General features: G+C 39.6%; 1 protein-coding gene across 1 annotated transcript in view; it reads left to right on the forward strand.

Moving 5' to 3' along the window:
• The window catches only part of ALDH1A1 (aldehyde dehydrogenase 1 family member A1), a 59,808-nt gene that overhangs the window by 12,443 nt on the left and 30,401 nt on the right, over positions 1-16,964 (forward strand). Inside the window, exons 2-6 of the mRNA XM_047830658.1 lie at positions 1,677-1,781; positions 9,877-10,017; positions 12,179-12,308; positions 14,487-14,548; positions 16,323-16,451. Of these exons, the coding sequence (XP_047686614.1) occupies positions 1,677-1,781; positions 9,877-10,017; positions 12,179-12,308; positions 14,487-14,548; positions 16,323-16,451 (567 nt within the window). The remainder of the gene's footprint in view (positions 1-1,676; positions 1,782-9,876; positions 10,018-12,178; positions 12,309-14,486; positions 14,549-16,322; positions 16,452-16,964) is intronic.

Below are 16,964 nucleotides of genomic sequence, written 5' to 3' on the forward strand. Positions count from 1 at the left end.
TTTAGGGATACATGATAATATACATTTTACTAATTTGACAGAATATTAAGCTATGATATAGACATGACTTCATAGAATAGCTAAGTTAGTGTAAATTCACAGGTTATTTGAAATATATACAATATGAGTAACTAAACTGAAAATGTATAATCTTGATAACTGCCACTGGGGAATTTTTAATAGCCAACTGATTTGTATTTAGTATAGCAACAAATTTAAACCTCAGTTTGGGGGAGGGGGGCAGTGTTTCAATACTTTCTTCCTCTGGGTTGCACTGTTAATAATTTATCTTTAAGTATCAAGTAAGGGGCGGTGTCTGAATTAAGATATATGTTAAAAATATAGTGCGTATGTCACCCTTCATTTAAAACTGCATGTATCACAGTGATTCTGTGATTCACAATTAGATACAATAATTCATGTTGTAATAATAAATCTAATGGAAGGTTGTAATACATAATGTTCAATAGCATGCTTTTGGTGACTTTTATGTTTCAAAACTAAATAAGAAAAAGGAGAATAAACAAGAAATAATGAAATGAGAGAAGGGACAAGAAATTCTAGCTTTTTCCAGAAACAAAACATAAGTTTATTTACCACAAAAGGAGGACTTCTTAATTAGGCTTTGCAAAATATTTTTACTCTGTAAAATGACACATCAAGACCCTATTAGGCTCCATAATGAAGCAAAAGTTGAAACTCATACTTTTTAAATGACATACTAACATTTTTAAATATTACTATTCTTTCATACGCAGAACAAAATCCCATGTTTTCTAGACCCCTCTGTCTATTTAGATGCAAGTCTCTTAGATATCACTAAGAAATCTAGTGCCTGATTTTATCTGAGGGCAAATAAATGATTAGATAATCTCTTTAAAAGAATACAACCCTTATGCCTTGAAAAAGCCAGTGAAAACATGTCACTCACCAATTTTTTTTTCTACGCAAACTTCTTTTAAAACCTACCTTTAAAACAGTAAAACAAAGGATCAGAAAATAGTCACTTATGATACCAAATCTCCAGCAGCCTGACATGAGAAACTTCAGAATCTGAAGTGAAGAATTGAGATGATTAATCGAAATTAAAGCCACCAAAGCCTCTGTCCTTACCTCAAACTCAGATACAAGCACTATTTCTAGATTTTTTTCTCTGGTCTGTATTTTCTAGGGTTCAAACGACCTCATACTTCAGTGTAATTTCAAAGTATTGCTTTGTTTAAAAAAAATTTTTTTAATGTTTTTATTTATTTTTGCGACAGAGAGAGACAGAACATGAGCAGGGGAGGGCCAGAGAGAGAGGGAGACACAGAATGGGAAGCAGGCTCCAGGCTCTGAGCTGTCAGCACAGAGCCCGATGCGGGGCTCGAACCCACAGACTGTGAGATCATGACCTGAGCCGAAGTCGGACGCTCAACTGACGAGCCACCCAGGCGCCCCATTATTGCTTTGTTTTAATAAGTGTGTGTACACACGCATGCACACGCGTGTGTGTCCGTGTGTATAAATGTCTTGAACGGCCCCAAATGCCTTGTAGGGTGGGGCAGGTGAGGTAGGTGAAGGAGGTAAGGTTTTAACATTGGCCTCACTTAAGCCTATTGAAATGCTGTAAGTCTGTAAAAGAACTTCTGAAGTTTGCTGCATATTTAAACGCTCCTTTCTTTTCCTCTCTATAGATTTTCATAAACAATGAGTGGCATAATTCAGTGAGTGGCAAGAAATTTCCTGTCTTTAATCCTGCAACCGAAGAGAAACTCTGTGAAGTAGAAGAAGGAGATAAGGTGGGTTTCGCAGCACATAGGCCGGGTTTCTTTGTTGGTCAACGTCCTGAGCTCCCAAACAGGCCACAACTTGTAACATGTCATGAAAATACCATTTCTGGGGCCCTGTGGGAAAATTTTCTTGGTACATAAAGGGCACCCAGTAGCCTTGTGATAATGATGAGCCTAGGTTTCTGGGTGTTGTGCTGGGTTTTTTTTACACTATTTCTCCTTGCTTGCTCTTCAATTTAAATAATATTGGGGCTTATTGTACAAACAGACTATATGTAAAGTGATTGGTCATAGACGGATAGAGTAGAGAAATCCCTTATCCTTATAAAATGTTTTTTTTTTTTTTTTTGGAGCGCCTGGGTGCCTCAGTCGGTTAAGCATCCGACTCTTGATTTTGGCTGAAGTCACGACCTCATGGTTTGTGGGTTCAAGCCCTGCATCGGGCTCTGCGCTGACAACGCGAAGCCTGTTTGGGATTCTGTCTTCTTCTCTCTCTGCCTTTCCCTCACTTGCTCTCTATCTCTCTCTCAAATACAAATAAACTTAAAAAAAAAAAAAAGATTTAAAATTGTTCTTTTTTAAGTTGCAAAATGAAACTAAGCCAACAATGTAGGACGTTTGAAATGGTATATTGCCAAGTTAGTTGATTAAAAATCATTGAAAGAACATTGATTAGTACCTTTAAAAATTGAACTTTTAAATCACTGAAACTGAACCATTAAAGGTATTGTTGCTTTCTAGCTAATCACGCTAACAACAACAAAATCCAATTTTTATCATTTTTTTAAAAAATTCTAAATATTAATTTAATCCTCAAGCATCCCAGTGGGAAACCTATCATTTGCGACCACTTTCACAAATGATAATGAAATAGCAGAACGGACAAGTTGGCTAATTTACTTTAGGTGATGTTGCTAATAAATAACAAAATCAGTATTCAAATGCTGTCCTTCTGACCCCAGAGCCTGAGACTGGCAGGGCAACCTTACTTTGTGATTATTATAAAAGTAAGATAGGGTAATATTAAATAGCCTGGGGCATGAGGAGAGTAAAAGCCTTCACAATTTTTATATGAATATATACCTTAAAATGTATATGTGTTTCTCAGTCTTTTTTTAAATTTTAATTTAATAATTTAATTTTATTTTATTTTATAGAAAGAGAGAAAGAGTGTGAGCGGAGGAGAGGCAGAGAAAGGGAGAGAGAATCCCAAAAAGGCTTTGCACTCAGCATGCAGACTGTTACGGGGCTCTATCCCAAGACCCTGGTATCATGACTTGAGCTGAAATGAAGAGTCAGATGCTCAACTGACTGAGCCACCTAGGCGCCCCTGTTTCTCAGTCTTTAGTAGTCCAAATGTTATCAAGCTTTAAATCTCTGTCTCGTAAGGTATCAAAAGGTAAATTATTTCGCTACGTAAAAAGACCACTGAAAGATGAAGTCAGGATAACAATCCAAAGTGCATACCATTTGTGGCACAATGTTCGGTTCGCTGGGTCAGTGCCATGTTCCTACCCAGCTCCCACTCTTTCATTACCTTCTACCCACTTGGTGAGATCACCGAGGTGAGATTAAGCCTTGCAGATCTATTTTAAGATAGCCATAGACCTGAGAGGCTCGTCTGGGTCTAGAGAAGCGCCTGGATTCAGGTGGCAGTATTATCAGAAGACATAAGATCCGTGCCTCAAGGGGCAAGAATGCAGAGTTTAGCCAGAAGGGTCGACAGCTTGGGAAGTAGAAGCCTAATAGAAGGGAGACAAATGTCACCTGCTTTCAGATTTCACTTTGTGTATACACCAGAGTTTATCCGTACATAAATTCTTCACGGGCTTCTTACCAGCTCTGGGGAAACAAACAAACAAACAAACCACAACTCTCTTGGTTTTGGCTTTTTCTCGGGCCTCCCCCAAAATGTAGGAGTCCCACCTTCACCATGCCCAGAATCAGCCTCATGACTGCCAAGGTCACGGTGCAGCCCTTGGAACCCAGTTCAGATCATTATCTGCAGCGAGACCACAGCTGTTCCATAGTTTATTTACCCTCTTTGAGTTTCTGTTGCTTTTTGGGTAAAATGGGGAGATAGGGAAAACTTGGGGGAGGTTAAATAAGAAAAGATGTAAAATGTTTTAACAGTGCCAGGCACATAAAAAAGCCTCAGTCTTTTTTAAAAAAATTTTTAATGTCTTTTTTTTTTGTTTGAGAAAGAGAGAGACAGAGTGCGATGGGGGCGGGGCAGAGAAAGAGGGAGACACAGAATCGGAAGCAGTCTCCAGGCTCTGAGCTATTAGAACAGAGCCCGACATGGGGCTCGAACCCATGAACTCTGAGATCATGACCTGAGCGGACGTTGGACGCTTAACTGACTGAGCCACCCAGGCACCCCCAAAAACCTCAGTCTTTATAGGGTTTTACACTTCTTTAAAACACCCCAAACTTCCCAGGTAGCATTGCCCTCTTCCTGTGTCATTAGAGGACATCATATGCACCTATATTATCACCCTTGTGTTGTATAGGTTTGGGTTAATTTGTCTGAGACAGCATGCTTCTTGTAGAGACCAACACTGCATCTCACCTTTATATTTTCAGGGTCTAACACTCTACAGGTAACGGATGAATGAGCTAATCTCCTCCGTCAAGCTCTGAGCTTCCATATACTCCACACACCTCATCTTAAAAATCTAGTACTAAATTAACTGTTGACTAAGGCAGTGGCTCTCACAATTTTGCGTGCAACAGAATTCCCTGGAAGGCTTGTTGAAACACAGATGGCCGGGCCCCACCCACCCCTAGAGTTTGTTTCCATAATTCTAGGGTGGGGCCTGAGAATTTGCATTTCTGACAGATTCTCAGGTGACTCTGATGTTGCCAGTTTGTTGGGTTGGAGGTGGAGGAATATACTTGGAGAACCACTGAACTAGGTATTAATAAGTTGTATCCCCTCTGTTAGCATTTAATGGAGGGCATGGACTTAATAAGTAAAACGTTAGAGTTGGAACCTGCGCTGTGATCATCACTCTGCACCTCTATGAAATGTGACAAGACCAAACTTGAGCAGAGATATACTGATGGTCCCTGGTCACATGCTCCAGGAGACCCGGAAGTCTGTGTCCTTTGGGCTATTCCTAGAAATAAGAGGAAAATGTGTTCTTCACATTCAACAAAGAGGAATGACGTTTTATCAGAGACTTCCAGAGATCTACGCAGCACTGCATTAAAGCACCATATTACATCAAGTGTCCTTCTGGTTGCTTGAGTAGCTCTGGAGACCCTGGGGTGGTGGGGAAAACAATAAAGGGCAAGATAAGGTACATTTGAGCCCCCTGACAGCTGCCTCCTCTTTCTCTTCAGAGGTATAAATGCTACTCAGGAGTAAGACCGCAGAACTGGTTGCAGTTTGCAATTAACAACAGAACAAGTATTCCGGATGCTTTGGCTCTGGTGCCTTGGACATCTCTCTTTGCCACAGGCTTCCAACTTTAGTTTCATCAGTGAAACAAATCTGTGCCGGGAGTTCCAGCTGAATCTCCTCAGGCAGTCTGAGGACTTTTCTTGGCATCGTGGTGGCATTTACCTTCTTCCTAAACCGTAGTGAGGGAGAGCTGATGATCAAACCTGAAGCTTTAGAAACGTTGGTCATTTGTTTGCTGTGTGCTTTTTGGCAGTTTTACTCCTGCTCATAGCAGAGCAGCATTGTCTGTGCAAATGTAGATCAGGGACACTCATTAACATCCAGCAAAGCTTCAAATCAGGTCACAATGCTAATCGAGTTGCTGGATACTTGATCATTTGAGTTCAGTTGTTTATGATATAAACTGTTCGGCGTAAGCAACAGCTTGCTTAATATTTAGCACTCTTGCCATCGTGTTCTCTTTCAGGGGTAATCTACTAACGTTTCTTTCTAAGTAATTATTGCTGGTCTCACAGTTTTGCCGACAAATGTGTACTAACTTCTAACGTTGCTTAGCGAAAGGTACAAATCTAGTAAATTACACAGTCACCGTAAACCTAATATTCTGGAACTGACTCTTTAGATAATGAGCCAAGAGGTTTGGGGGGTTTAATTTATGAGCAGAATGGAGCTAACAATGGGCTATATACCGCCTTTCAATGGTGTTATAAAGAAAGGAGGAGGGGCAAGAACAAATGGAACTTACAAAGCAAAGCACTGATGTGGGTGGGAACTGTTTTCTTTTCACTTCACTGGCTCTTTTAGGCTATATTGACTAATCCTGAAAACTGCTTTTAATACTAAGCATGACCTAACAAATAATTGGTGGGGATAAAAGTAAATGTCCATTAAAGTAAGTGCTTATGACAAGTGTAAAAGTAAAACTGGTCTGAGAACTATTTTCTCCAAATTGGAATGGATTTACTATGGAAATGCACATCCTGGGAGTGATAGAAAAGTTTGTCTTTCCTTAACCATGTTTAGGAGGACTTTCATATTTTATCTTCATTCAATCCGCTTTCATCCATTCAGCTTTAGTCCCTTACTTCAAAAAAAGGAACATTTTAAACACTCTAAGGCAAAAGCGTGGTTGATGGTGGCAAATCTGAATGTACCAAACTGTTTACTGGTTGATTAAAAAGCTAATGTCCTTGCAGATGCTATAGTCCCGGAACAAAAAGCCAAGAGATACTAGTCGTAAAACTTTTATTATGTTTGTAACAACAAGCTTCATGCCTAATACGGTTAATGTAAAGGCTCTGTTACATAATGCAATTGATTAAAGTACGATTTACGATGTGAATGTCAATATCAGCAAATTATTTATATCAGGAGCACTCTTCTATAAAATCAATGTAATATGATGACTTTAAAAGATAGGTCATTAAATTATTAAATATTTATTAACTGCCTATTGTAGGCCCAGAATAGTAAGGAATAGCACAGCTTTTAATACAGATAGCAATAAATATTCATTGCGAAGATCACTATCAGGATGTTCTTGCAAAGCTATGAAATTGGACTTTGGAGCCAGATGTGAGATCTGATTTTGGTTGCTAGGTTTCCTGCTGGATTTCATGTCCTGTAAAACAAGGTGCGTGGTGCTTAACCGTGGTAGAAACTGCGGGGTTATGGAGGGTGTCACTTAGCGCATAGAGCTTGGTAAACTCTTAACTAGTAGCTATTATCAAACTGGATTAGCCTGGCAAGAGTTTAGGTAGATTCTGATCTTTGACCTGGGTCTTTTTTTTTTTTAATGTTTATTTTTGAGAAAGAGAGAAACAGAGTGTGAATGGGGGAAGGGCAGAGAGAGAGAGGAAGACCCAGAATTGGAAGCAGGCCCCAGGCTCTGAGCTGTCAGCACAGAGCCCAATGTGAGCCTCAAACTCATGAACCGTGAGATCATGACCTGAGCCGAAGTTAGGTCAGGCGCTCAACCGACTGAGACACCCAGCTGCCCCTGAGCTGGGTCTTAAAGAACATGTAGAATTTTCAAGGTAAAGGAGTGTGCTGGTAGAACATTCTAGGGAAGGAGAATGGCAGGAGCAAAGATGAGAAGCAGTTGGGCTAGACAGAGGAGAAAAAAATGTAAACACGAGTTTGGGTAGGTGAGGTGGTGCCCCATAACGCTGGGTCTTGAAAATCAGGAAGAGGAGTCTGGCCTTAAGACCGTAGGGCAAGGGGAGACATTGCAAATATTTGAAAGGGAAAGGGATCGATCACATAAAATTGTTTGAGGAAGATTAGCCTGATAGCAGTAGAAAAGACAGTTTGGTGAGAGAAGATAATGGACATGGGAAGATTAGCAGCAGTATGAGATAATAAAGCCCTAAAATGATACAGGGTAGTGAAAACTGAAAGGAAAAAATTAAAATATACTAGAACTGAGAGTTGTTTTAAGGTTGTTTTGCCGCAAATATGATAGCACTTGCTACCACTTAGTGAACACTCAATGTAACGTCTGTCACATAGAAAATGTGTTTCCAGTGTTACCTTATTTAATTTTCAAAAGGACAGTCTCCCATCTTCGCTATTTTATCGTTAGCAACCTGATGCCGCGACTTACAGAATAGTGTTTGACATATTTTTGGATGGGTGGAAGGATGGATGGATGGAAGGAAGGATGGGTATCCCAAAACTCACAGAGATAATAGATGAGGAAACAGAATTCAAACTTGAGTTGTTTTCTTCCAAAGCTATGTATTAACCACCATTACTCTATTTCTATGCCTGCGAGATAAAATAGAAGATAGGAGAAAAGGAGGATTATAACCCAAAGGACACAACCACAAAAAGGTCTTTATTTCAGGAATGTATTTTCCGTATGACAGAGTTAATTGTCTTGAAGTCATTTTTTCCCATATCCCTTCGAGAGGCCAGGACGCCTACGATAAACCATATTTGGTTAAGGCCAATAGCAGAACACTGACAGAAGAATCCAAGAGAAAGCTGGGGCACACAGGTCTGTTTAAACACAGAGCAGCATATATTTTATAAGCTGTGATATCTACAGATCCTGCTGGCAATTTCAGACTCTTGTGTTTTTGTTTTTTTTTTTTCCAAACACTGCTGTCTGAAAATAACTTGGAAAAGGTTAGAGCCCGTGGCCTAAAACAACGTCCAAATATAAACGATCAGTGTGATTAGCTGAATACCCAAAATACATCACAAGTGTGTGATGTATTACAGTGAAAGGATATTTACTTGTGCTCGGTGAATATTATCACTGCATCACACCAGATTACACTTCTTTTAATTTTGAAAAAATTTTTATGTATTTTTAGAGAGAGAGAGAGCACAAGCAGGGGAGAGGGGAAGGGGGAGAGACAGAAAGAATCCCAAGCAGGCTCCAAGCCGCCAGCACAGAGCCCGACGCGGGGCTCGAACTCACGAATCATGAGATCATGACCTGAGCTGAAACCAGATGTAGACAGATCCTTCTCTATACCAGTTTCACTCTGCTATGCTTTTTTCTCTCTACACAAGAGGAATGAACACACGATTATGATTTTTCCCCTTCAACAGCAAAACCCAGTTCCTATACACCTGCAGTAGGTTCCAGATGAAAGTGTATAGGCTATAGGGTCACCGGCCATCCAAGAAGATACACACCATTTTAGTCGATCTTTTTTTTTTTTTTTTTAATTTTTTTTCAACGTTTTTTATTTATTTTTGGGACAGAGAGAGACAGAGCATGAACGGGGGAGGGGCAGAGAGAGAGAGGGAGACACAGGATCGGAAACAGGCTCCAGGCTCTGAGCCATCAGCCCAGAGCCCGACGCGGGGCTCGAACTCACGGACCGCGAGATCGTGACCTGGCTGAAGTCGGACACTTAACCGACTGCGCCACCCAGGCGCCCCCATTTTAGTCGATCTTGAGCTTTCCCTGGAACTCTTGGTAACGCAGTCACCAAAGCAGTATCACGTAGTGGTGAAGAGCAGTCTCTACAGTCAGAGGCGCTCCGTGTAAAATTCCCTTCTGCCACTTCCTGCCACTGACCTTGGGCAAACTTCCTCTCTCTCTTTGCTTCACTGTCTTCATCGGTATAATGGGGAACGTAATTGTCTCACAAAATTCTTAAGAATCAAATGAATTGGGGCACCTAGGGGGCTCAGTCCGTTAAGTATCCCACTTTGGCTCAGGTCACAGTCTCACGATTTGGGAGTTTGAGCCCAGCGTTGAGGCTCTTGTGCCGTCAGTGTGGAGCTCACTTCAGATCCTCTGTCCCCTGCTCCCTCTGCCCCTCCTCTGCTTGTGCCTTCTCTCTCTCTCTCTCTCTCTCTCTCTCTCTCTCTCTCAGAAATAAATAAACACTTAAGAAAAGAATCAAATAAGTTAATATGCGTAAAGTAATTAAAACATGATTTGATATATGTATGGGAAGCCTTTCAGTGATAGCAATACTTAAATATTATAATATTTCTATTCTAGGAAATCAAGCCTGAGTTCTGTGTGTGGAATTCATCATTCCAAAGATTAGGCAGCAGGTATATAATTCCAGTATACGATACTTGAGTTTGTACAATGTGCTAGACGTTGGGCTAATGAGGACACAGCATCTACTTATGAGGACCTTTAGTCTGTTCTATAGGGTTCCTGCCATTGGATTCGCTAACGCGTTTAGGCTACTGAATTGAATTCCCTTTGACTTACAGGAGGATATTGACAAAGCAGTGAAGGCCGCAAGACAGGCTTTTCAGATCGGCTCTCCATGGCGCACCATGAATGCTTCAGAGAGAGGGCGGCTAATATACAAGTTGGCTGACTTAATTGAAAGAGATCGTCTTCTCCTGGCAGTGAGTATTAATCAAACTGGGCAGGTAGCGAGATGTCTAGAAAGTACTCGTTGTTTGGATTGGCACGTCGGTTATGTTTTAGTCATCACTACATGCTCACTACAAACAAAACGAAAAGACCTCGACCAGCTCCAGTACAGGAAATCTTATCAGTGAGCTTATTCTCGAGTAGTAATCTGCACTCTAGTTCCAGACGATGTTAATTTCTACTCGTGTAGATTCTACAGTCTAAACCTTGGCAATCCAAGTTAAACCGATTTACACAAATTTCTTTTCTCTATTCTAGAATTCCTTAGAGCCTTCAACGAGGTCACATGCAGTGAATAGCCTAGAATAGTACACTGGGTTTCTCCAACTTACTTGAACACGGGACTCTTTTTATGGAAAATCTCATACAATTTGTCAAAGGTGCCCAGAATATTTCTCTAAAATAAATCTATTTCTCTTTAATCTAGCCCACCAAGACACTTAATAAATAAATGGCTGCTTTTTCCCCTCCTGAAATGTATGCATCCACAATGGTCTCGATTAAATGATATTCTCTTTACAGTTGAAAAAGGTGAAGAAGAAGGAAAGAAATCCAATCGTGCATGGCTTATAATAATTATATTTTATTGTATACTGATAAAAAAAACATTTTGGCAGTTAGATGAGTCAGTTAAGTAAAATGGGCGGGGTGTTTCCTTATTTTCTTCTTAGGTATTATAGTGAAGCCAATTGAACCCAAACCAATACCAACCAAGATCAAGTTTCAGAGCAAATTTTTATTACCTTTAGAATCTTTTACTGGCAGTAACAAAGAAGCCTCTATACTTATTTTTAAATCAACAGGAGCAATTATAGTTAATCAAAGAACTATTTATTATTTAAAGGTTCAGCGTAATTCAAAGTATGCAAAAGTGTGGACTTAGGAGTTACACACAATAATATTACATTAACCAAAATGTCCTGGAGGAAGAAAGCAGAATTTGCCAAAACTTGACTTTTCTTATTTAGCTGCTCTGTGGAGTGTAGAGGGCTTGCTCCCTCTGTCTGATAAGCTCCTAAGGGGGAAAGAAAATCAGGACACGAAAATCACATTTGATCTAAGTTTTGAGATGGCTCACAACATAATGCAGAGACAGAAGATTGTCTGATAAACGAGGAGCTGTTTTAACAGTTTGTCACCTGGACATTCCTGCCCTGGCCGGACATGAGGTCCCAAAGAGCTCTTAAGAGTTCCTGCTTAAGGAAAGGAGGAAAGGAAGACAGGCCATCTGATACCAATAGACGGTTAGAGCACTAGACCAGAAAATGTTGCGCTTTACAGCCTGACCACTCAAACAAGAATTTTGATAATAGTGGCAAAACTGGGAGTTTCACAATTAAAACTTCTACTGAAGAAAACTCATGAACTAAAAGATGCAGGGGTCACTGAAGTTTGTGTAACTTGATTGGTTATATCCAAATGGCATGCGAAAATTAAAAATCATTGAGGCACTATTTTTTTTAATTTTTTTCATGTTTTTTTATTTTTGAGAGAGAGAGAGTGAGTAGGGAAGGGGCAGAGAGAGAGAGAGGGAGACACAGAATCTGAAGCAGGCTCCAGGCTCCAAGCTGTCAACACAGAGCCCGACCCAGGACTCGAACCCACAAACGGCGAGATCATGACCCGAGCCGAAGTCGGACACTCAACTGACTGAGCCACCCAGGCGCCCCAATCATTGAGGCACTATTAATAGTCCCCGACATTTAACTGTCCCACAGTTGTATTTATGCACTAAGTGAAATTTTGTTGGAGCTCTGATCTAACGAAACTAGGTGCACTCACTCTCACCAACTTCATGTCTATCAAATTGGAACCAATTCCTAGAAAGCTGGTCAGCTGGAGGACAGTCAGAATGAGATGGAAGAAAGGAACACTAGAGGTTAGTAACCAGAATCTCACTGCCCTTTCTATCTGGATCTTGGTATGTGACCTTAAGCAAGTCTAAGTAAGTCATTTTAGCCCTTTTCTGTTTTACCCCCTTTGTTAGAAAGGGAAGGTGATATAAGATGGCTTACAGGATTTCTTTCTATTTCCAAAATTCTCTAACACATGATCATTGAAAATAATAATGCTGTATTTTTTAATCTAAAATGTTTATGGAAGTTTATCTTTGCGGTTTGATTTCTTTTTCAGACAATGGAGTCAATGAATGGTGGAAAACTATTCTCCAACGCATATCAGATGGATTTAGGGGGTTGCATAACGACATTACGCTACTGTGCAGGGTGGGCTGACAAGATCCAGGGTCGCACGATACCCATCGGTAAGGAGCTTTGAGAAACCACCAGGGATGGGGGGTAGGTGCGAGAAGATTACTGTAGAGCTGAATTATTCCAAATCCTCCTTTTTAAAGATGTCACCCAAAAAGGCAGTCTTATTTTCACCGTGACTTTGAGACGATGCAGCTCTGAACTTCTGCTAAGATTTATCACATAGCTTTTTAACATTGTTTCTTTACAGCCTGACCACTCAGGCTGTAAAGAAAGTACCACTACAGATGTGTTAGACAATTTTAAAGCAAGAGCAGTCTTGTGCCCACAATCACTGAATTAGGGCAATTGCCTCTCTCACGGCACAAACTTTTCAAAGCTGGCCTCAAATTATTTATTGTGTATTCCAGTAGTGGCATTTATACCCCTCCTATAATGTAATTATTTAAGTGTCTTTGCATGTTCCAGAGTGAGTCAGTTATGGTCATCTGTGCCTGGTCTAACTCAGTAGTTACAGCAGATTAATTAAACAAACCAATTCACATTGATTTATTTCAAGTAGCTTCAAAGCAAGATGAGACTGTGTTTACAGCCCAATTTAAGAATTTGTGTGAGTAGATGTGTATGTACGTGTTTTATTATTTCAGTAGAGAATGCACATAATGAGATATGAATATAAAGAAGCATCAGTTTGGAAAACATGATGGGTAGAATTTAATTCCTATAAATGCACTTACTGGCTGTAGAAGTACAACACCCTCTGGGCTGGCCCTCCTGGGTATTTTCAATCTCATGACAGCCTCCAGCAGGTTAAAAGTGATAGCCAGGAATTAAAGGGGGGGGGGGGGTGAGACCATGGTAAAAAACAAGAAATGTGGCTATGTTAGAAATTCTTGCTTTACCCTTTGACGAGGGAGAAACCATTTTAAGTACAAATAGACTTGATAAGGAGCTTTCTTGCTATGATAGCCAGGAAGTTTTTGTGAGAACTAGAATAGAACAGAACAAAATGTGCCATGTAACCTCAGAATGACCACATCAAACTTTGAGGTATATCAATCAATGAAATCCAGATTGCAAAGCAATGTCTTTTACTTCTGACACTTTTTTTAGCAATGTCTTTTACTTCTGACACTTTTTTTAGCAATGTGTTTTACTTCTGGCATTTTTTTTTTCATGGATTAATAGAGTCTGCTTTTATTTTTTGGTAGGGAAAAAAAGCCTTTAGAATAAGCAATAGGCTTGTAGGGAGATACTTTTTTTTTTTAATTCTACTCTCTTCTAATTTTATTAGTTTTACTTCAAAAAAATTCTGCCATTACTGATAGAAGTTAGAACTGTCAGAAATAGCACTCTAACAGGTATTTTCTTAGTCATACACCTTTTACCTTTTTTCTTTTTCTTTTTTTTTTAAGTTTATTTATATATTTTGAGAAAGAGAAAAAGAGAGAGAAAGAGCACATGTGCATGTGCGTGTGCACGTGCATGAGTGGGGTTGGGGCAGAGAAAGAGGGAGAGAAACAGAGAATCCCAAGGAGGCTCTGCACTGTCTGCACAGAGCCCAGCACAGGGCTGGAACTCACAAACCATGATCATGACCTGAGCTGAAACCAAGAGTCTGATGCTCAACTGACAGGGGCACCTAGGTGCCCCCCTTTTGCCTTTTTTCTTAAGAAAGAAAGTAAACTTTGAGAATGAGGACAATTTAGAAAATAGCCCTTCTGCATGGGTGAGAGATAGAACTAAATATCTTTCAGATATTTTCTGGTTTCACATCTTTTCCTTGACCTATATCAGTTTTATGGTTCCTCTCATTTCAAATTACTATTTCAGAACACAATTTTTCATTTTGTAAGTGGTTGGAGATATGTTTTCTTGGTTTCCTAAATTTTTGGTTTTGTTTTTATTATTATTTTTTTTCAATGTTTGTTTATTTGGAGAGAGATAGAGATAGAGTGTGAGTTGGGGAGAGGCAGAGAGAGAAGGAGACACAATCCAAAGCAGGCTTCAGGCTCTGAATTGTCAGCACAGAGCCAGACGTGGGGCTCGAACTCATGAGCTATGAGAGCATGACCTGAGCTGAAGTCAGATGCTTAACTGACTGAGCCACCCAGGCACCCTTGTTTTTGTTTTTAGTTATTGTGTATACCTTTCTGTAAGTATCAACCCAAACCACCATCCCATGTATGTCAAATATACTTGTCCATAAATGATTGTGTTTTATTTTCCAGATGGAAACTTTTTTACTTATACAAAACATGAGCCTATTGGTGTATGTGGCCAAATCATTCCTGTAAGTTGGTTTTCTATATCATTTTCCATTTTAAAAAAGAAAAAAAAAAGAATTCTATTTCATTTGGTAAAGAAGCTTTATCCAACATAAATACGTTCTCGGAGATTTGCTAAATATGGACCAAATGTAGTAACTGATGAGCTTAGGTCTCCCTGTGACTGAACTCTTTAGGTACAAATGAGTTAGTCCAGAATCGTGTCTATATTGTGGTGTATCTCTTGAGTGTTTCAGTACTTGAATGTGTTTCAGCATTGACATTGACATTTACTGTATGGTTTGTTTTTAAAATGCTGTGTTATATACTCTTTTTAAGACCCGTGTTTCACATGTAACCAAAGTGGTCATCACCAACTTCTCTGCTTCTATTCTTCACTTTTTATCTCCTCATTGAGACTTATCATGGAGAATAGTAGCAACCAGTGTTCATGTCCTAAATGCCTGTTTTCAATTAAAATGGAAGGAACTGTTGGACCACTGTATGGAATGTATCCTACCTTTAGTAGTATTTTTAAGCAGAATCATGAAGATTTTCTTTTAAACCCCCAAAAGAGGAGGCTACCTAACTGATTTCGCCAACATATTCAAAGAGGCCAAATAAAAAGTTGGCAGAGTATTCTGAAGTTTTTGATTATTTTTTAAAAATGTTTATTTATTTTGAGAGAGAGAAAGAGAGCAGGTGCGAGTAGGGAATGAGCAGAGAGAGAGGAAGAGAGAGAATCCCAAGCTGGTTCCAGGTTGTCAGCAAAGAGCCCCATACGAGTCTCCATCTCTGAATCATGAGATCATGACCTGAGCTGAAATCAGGGGTTGGTTGCTTAACTGATGGAACCACACAGCCACCCGTGAAGTTTTTAAATGAGGAAGTCACAATGAATTAGCTTCTGCTCCAATGAGACTGAAATGCATACATACAATTTTTTGAATGAAATTGCTCATTACTTCACAAATCTCAATAAAATTAATAAAAACTACGAAACCCTGGGCACTAATAATGGCTAATAGTTATTGCATGACTATGATGAATCAGTCAGTCTGTTAAGTCTTTGGCCTACTTTCTTGAAGAATCCTCAGGATGACCTTCCAAAGTAGAGAGGATTTTTATCAGTACTTACAGGTGAAGAAATCATCCAAGGAGAGCATGTAACTTGTCTGAGTTCACTGGGCTAGTCAGTGACTGAGCTGAGATTTGAACCAAGTTCTTAGCCACCAGATGCTAAACTTTAATGTCTTCAGCGAGATATTTGTCTTAGAAATAAACACATACCCACATACCCCCATACCCACACACACACTCACATACATATAATTTTTATTATTGAAGTATAGCTGACATACAGTGTTATATTTGTTTCAGGTCACTGTTAAGTCTCACTATTGGGTGTGTAGTTACAATAAATGATCTATAAGGAGGGAGGAATAATCACACTTTCAAACATGTACAGATAACTTCTAGTGTGTTTAATAGCAAGGTTTGATTTTTAAACCATGCAGTGATTTTTTTTTCCCCTCCAGTAGATGAAGAACTCATAATAACAGCCCTTGATAAAATTGTATGGCTCTCTTCCACTCCCGTCCCACAGCTAGCTTATTTGGAGCTTTTTAGCATTTATGAGTTTGCTTTTAGCAGTTAACTGAATTCGAATACACCAGTTGACCACACAAAACTGCTACAATTATTATTTCACATCGATGGGTAGTGGATAATGTAGAAGTTAGATTGGCAAATGTAGCTTTCAGTGATACAAAGAATCTATTGTTATATATTGCTTTCTAGTGGAATTTCCCGTTGGTCATGCTCATTTGGAAGATAGGGCCTGCCCTTAGCTGCGGAAATACAGTGGTTGTCAAACCTGCAGAGCAAACTCCTCTCACTGCTCTTCACGTGGCATCTTTAATACAAGAGGTGAGTTTCCCCCATCAAAATATGCACAAGAACTCGGGAGCCTTCATTTACAATAAGAAGACCTCACTTCGTGCTCCCCTAAACTACCACCCAATGGCTCCTGGCCAGTGATGAAGACAAATTTAATATGGCTGCCAGTTGAGATGTTTTGCAATCAGCCCAAATGCACCTCTGCCCAAATGGAGATTAGATGCCAGATTCAAAGGCTTCATATCAAACAGTCACCTTATGATCACTTTTGTTTGTTTGTTTCTTTTTAAAAATTTTTTTATGTTTATTCATTTTTGGGAGACCGTGCCCCTTGTTTATTTGTTTCTTTGGCCTAACTCTCATGAATGTGACTTCATGTTGAAACTGAAGTATCCTTCTTTCGGATATTGAAATGAAAATTGGTTTACAACCGGTACCGATGGCCTGGAGGTTCTGCGATTTAAAATTAAAAAAAAAAAAAAAAAAAAAAAACTAGTCCATTCGAAGGTTGGAGGCCTCTCTGCTCACTTGTAATATTGTGCC

This window comes from Prionailurus viverrinus, chromosome D4 (genome assembly GCF_022837055.1).
Source record: "Prionailurus viverrinus isolate Anna chromosome D4, UM_Priviv_1.0, whole genome shotgun sequence".
Lineage (NCBI taxonomy): Eukaryota > Metazoa > Chordata > Mammalia > Carnivora > Felidae > Prionailurus > Prionailurus viverrinus.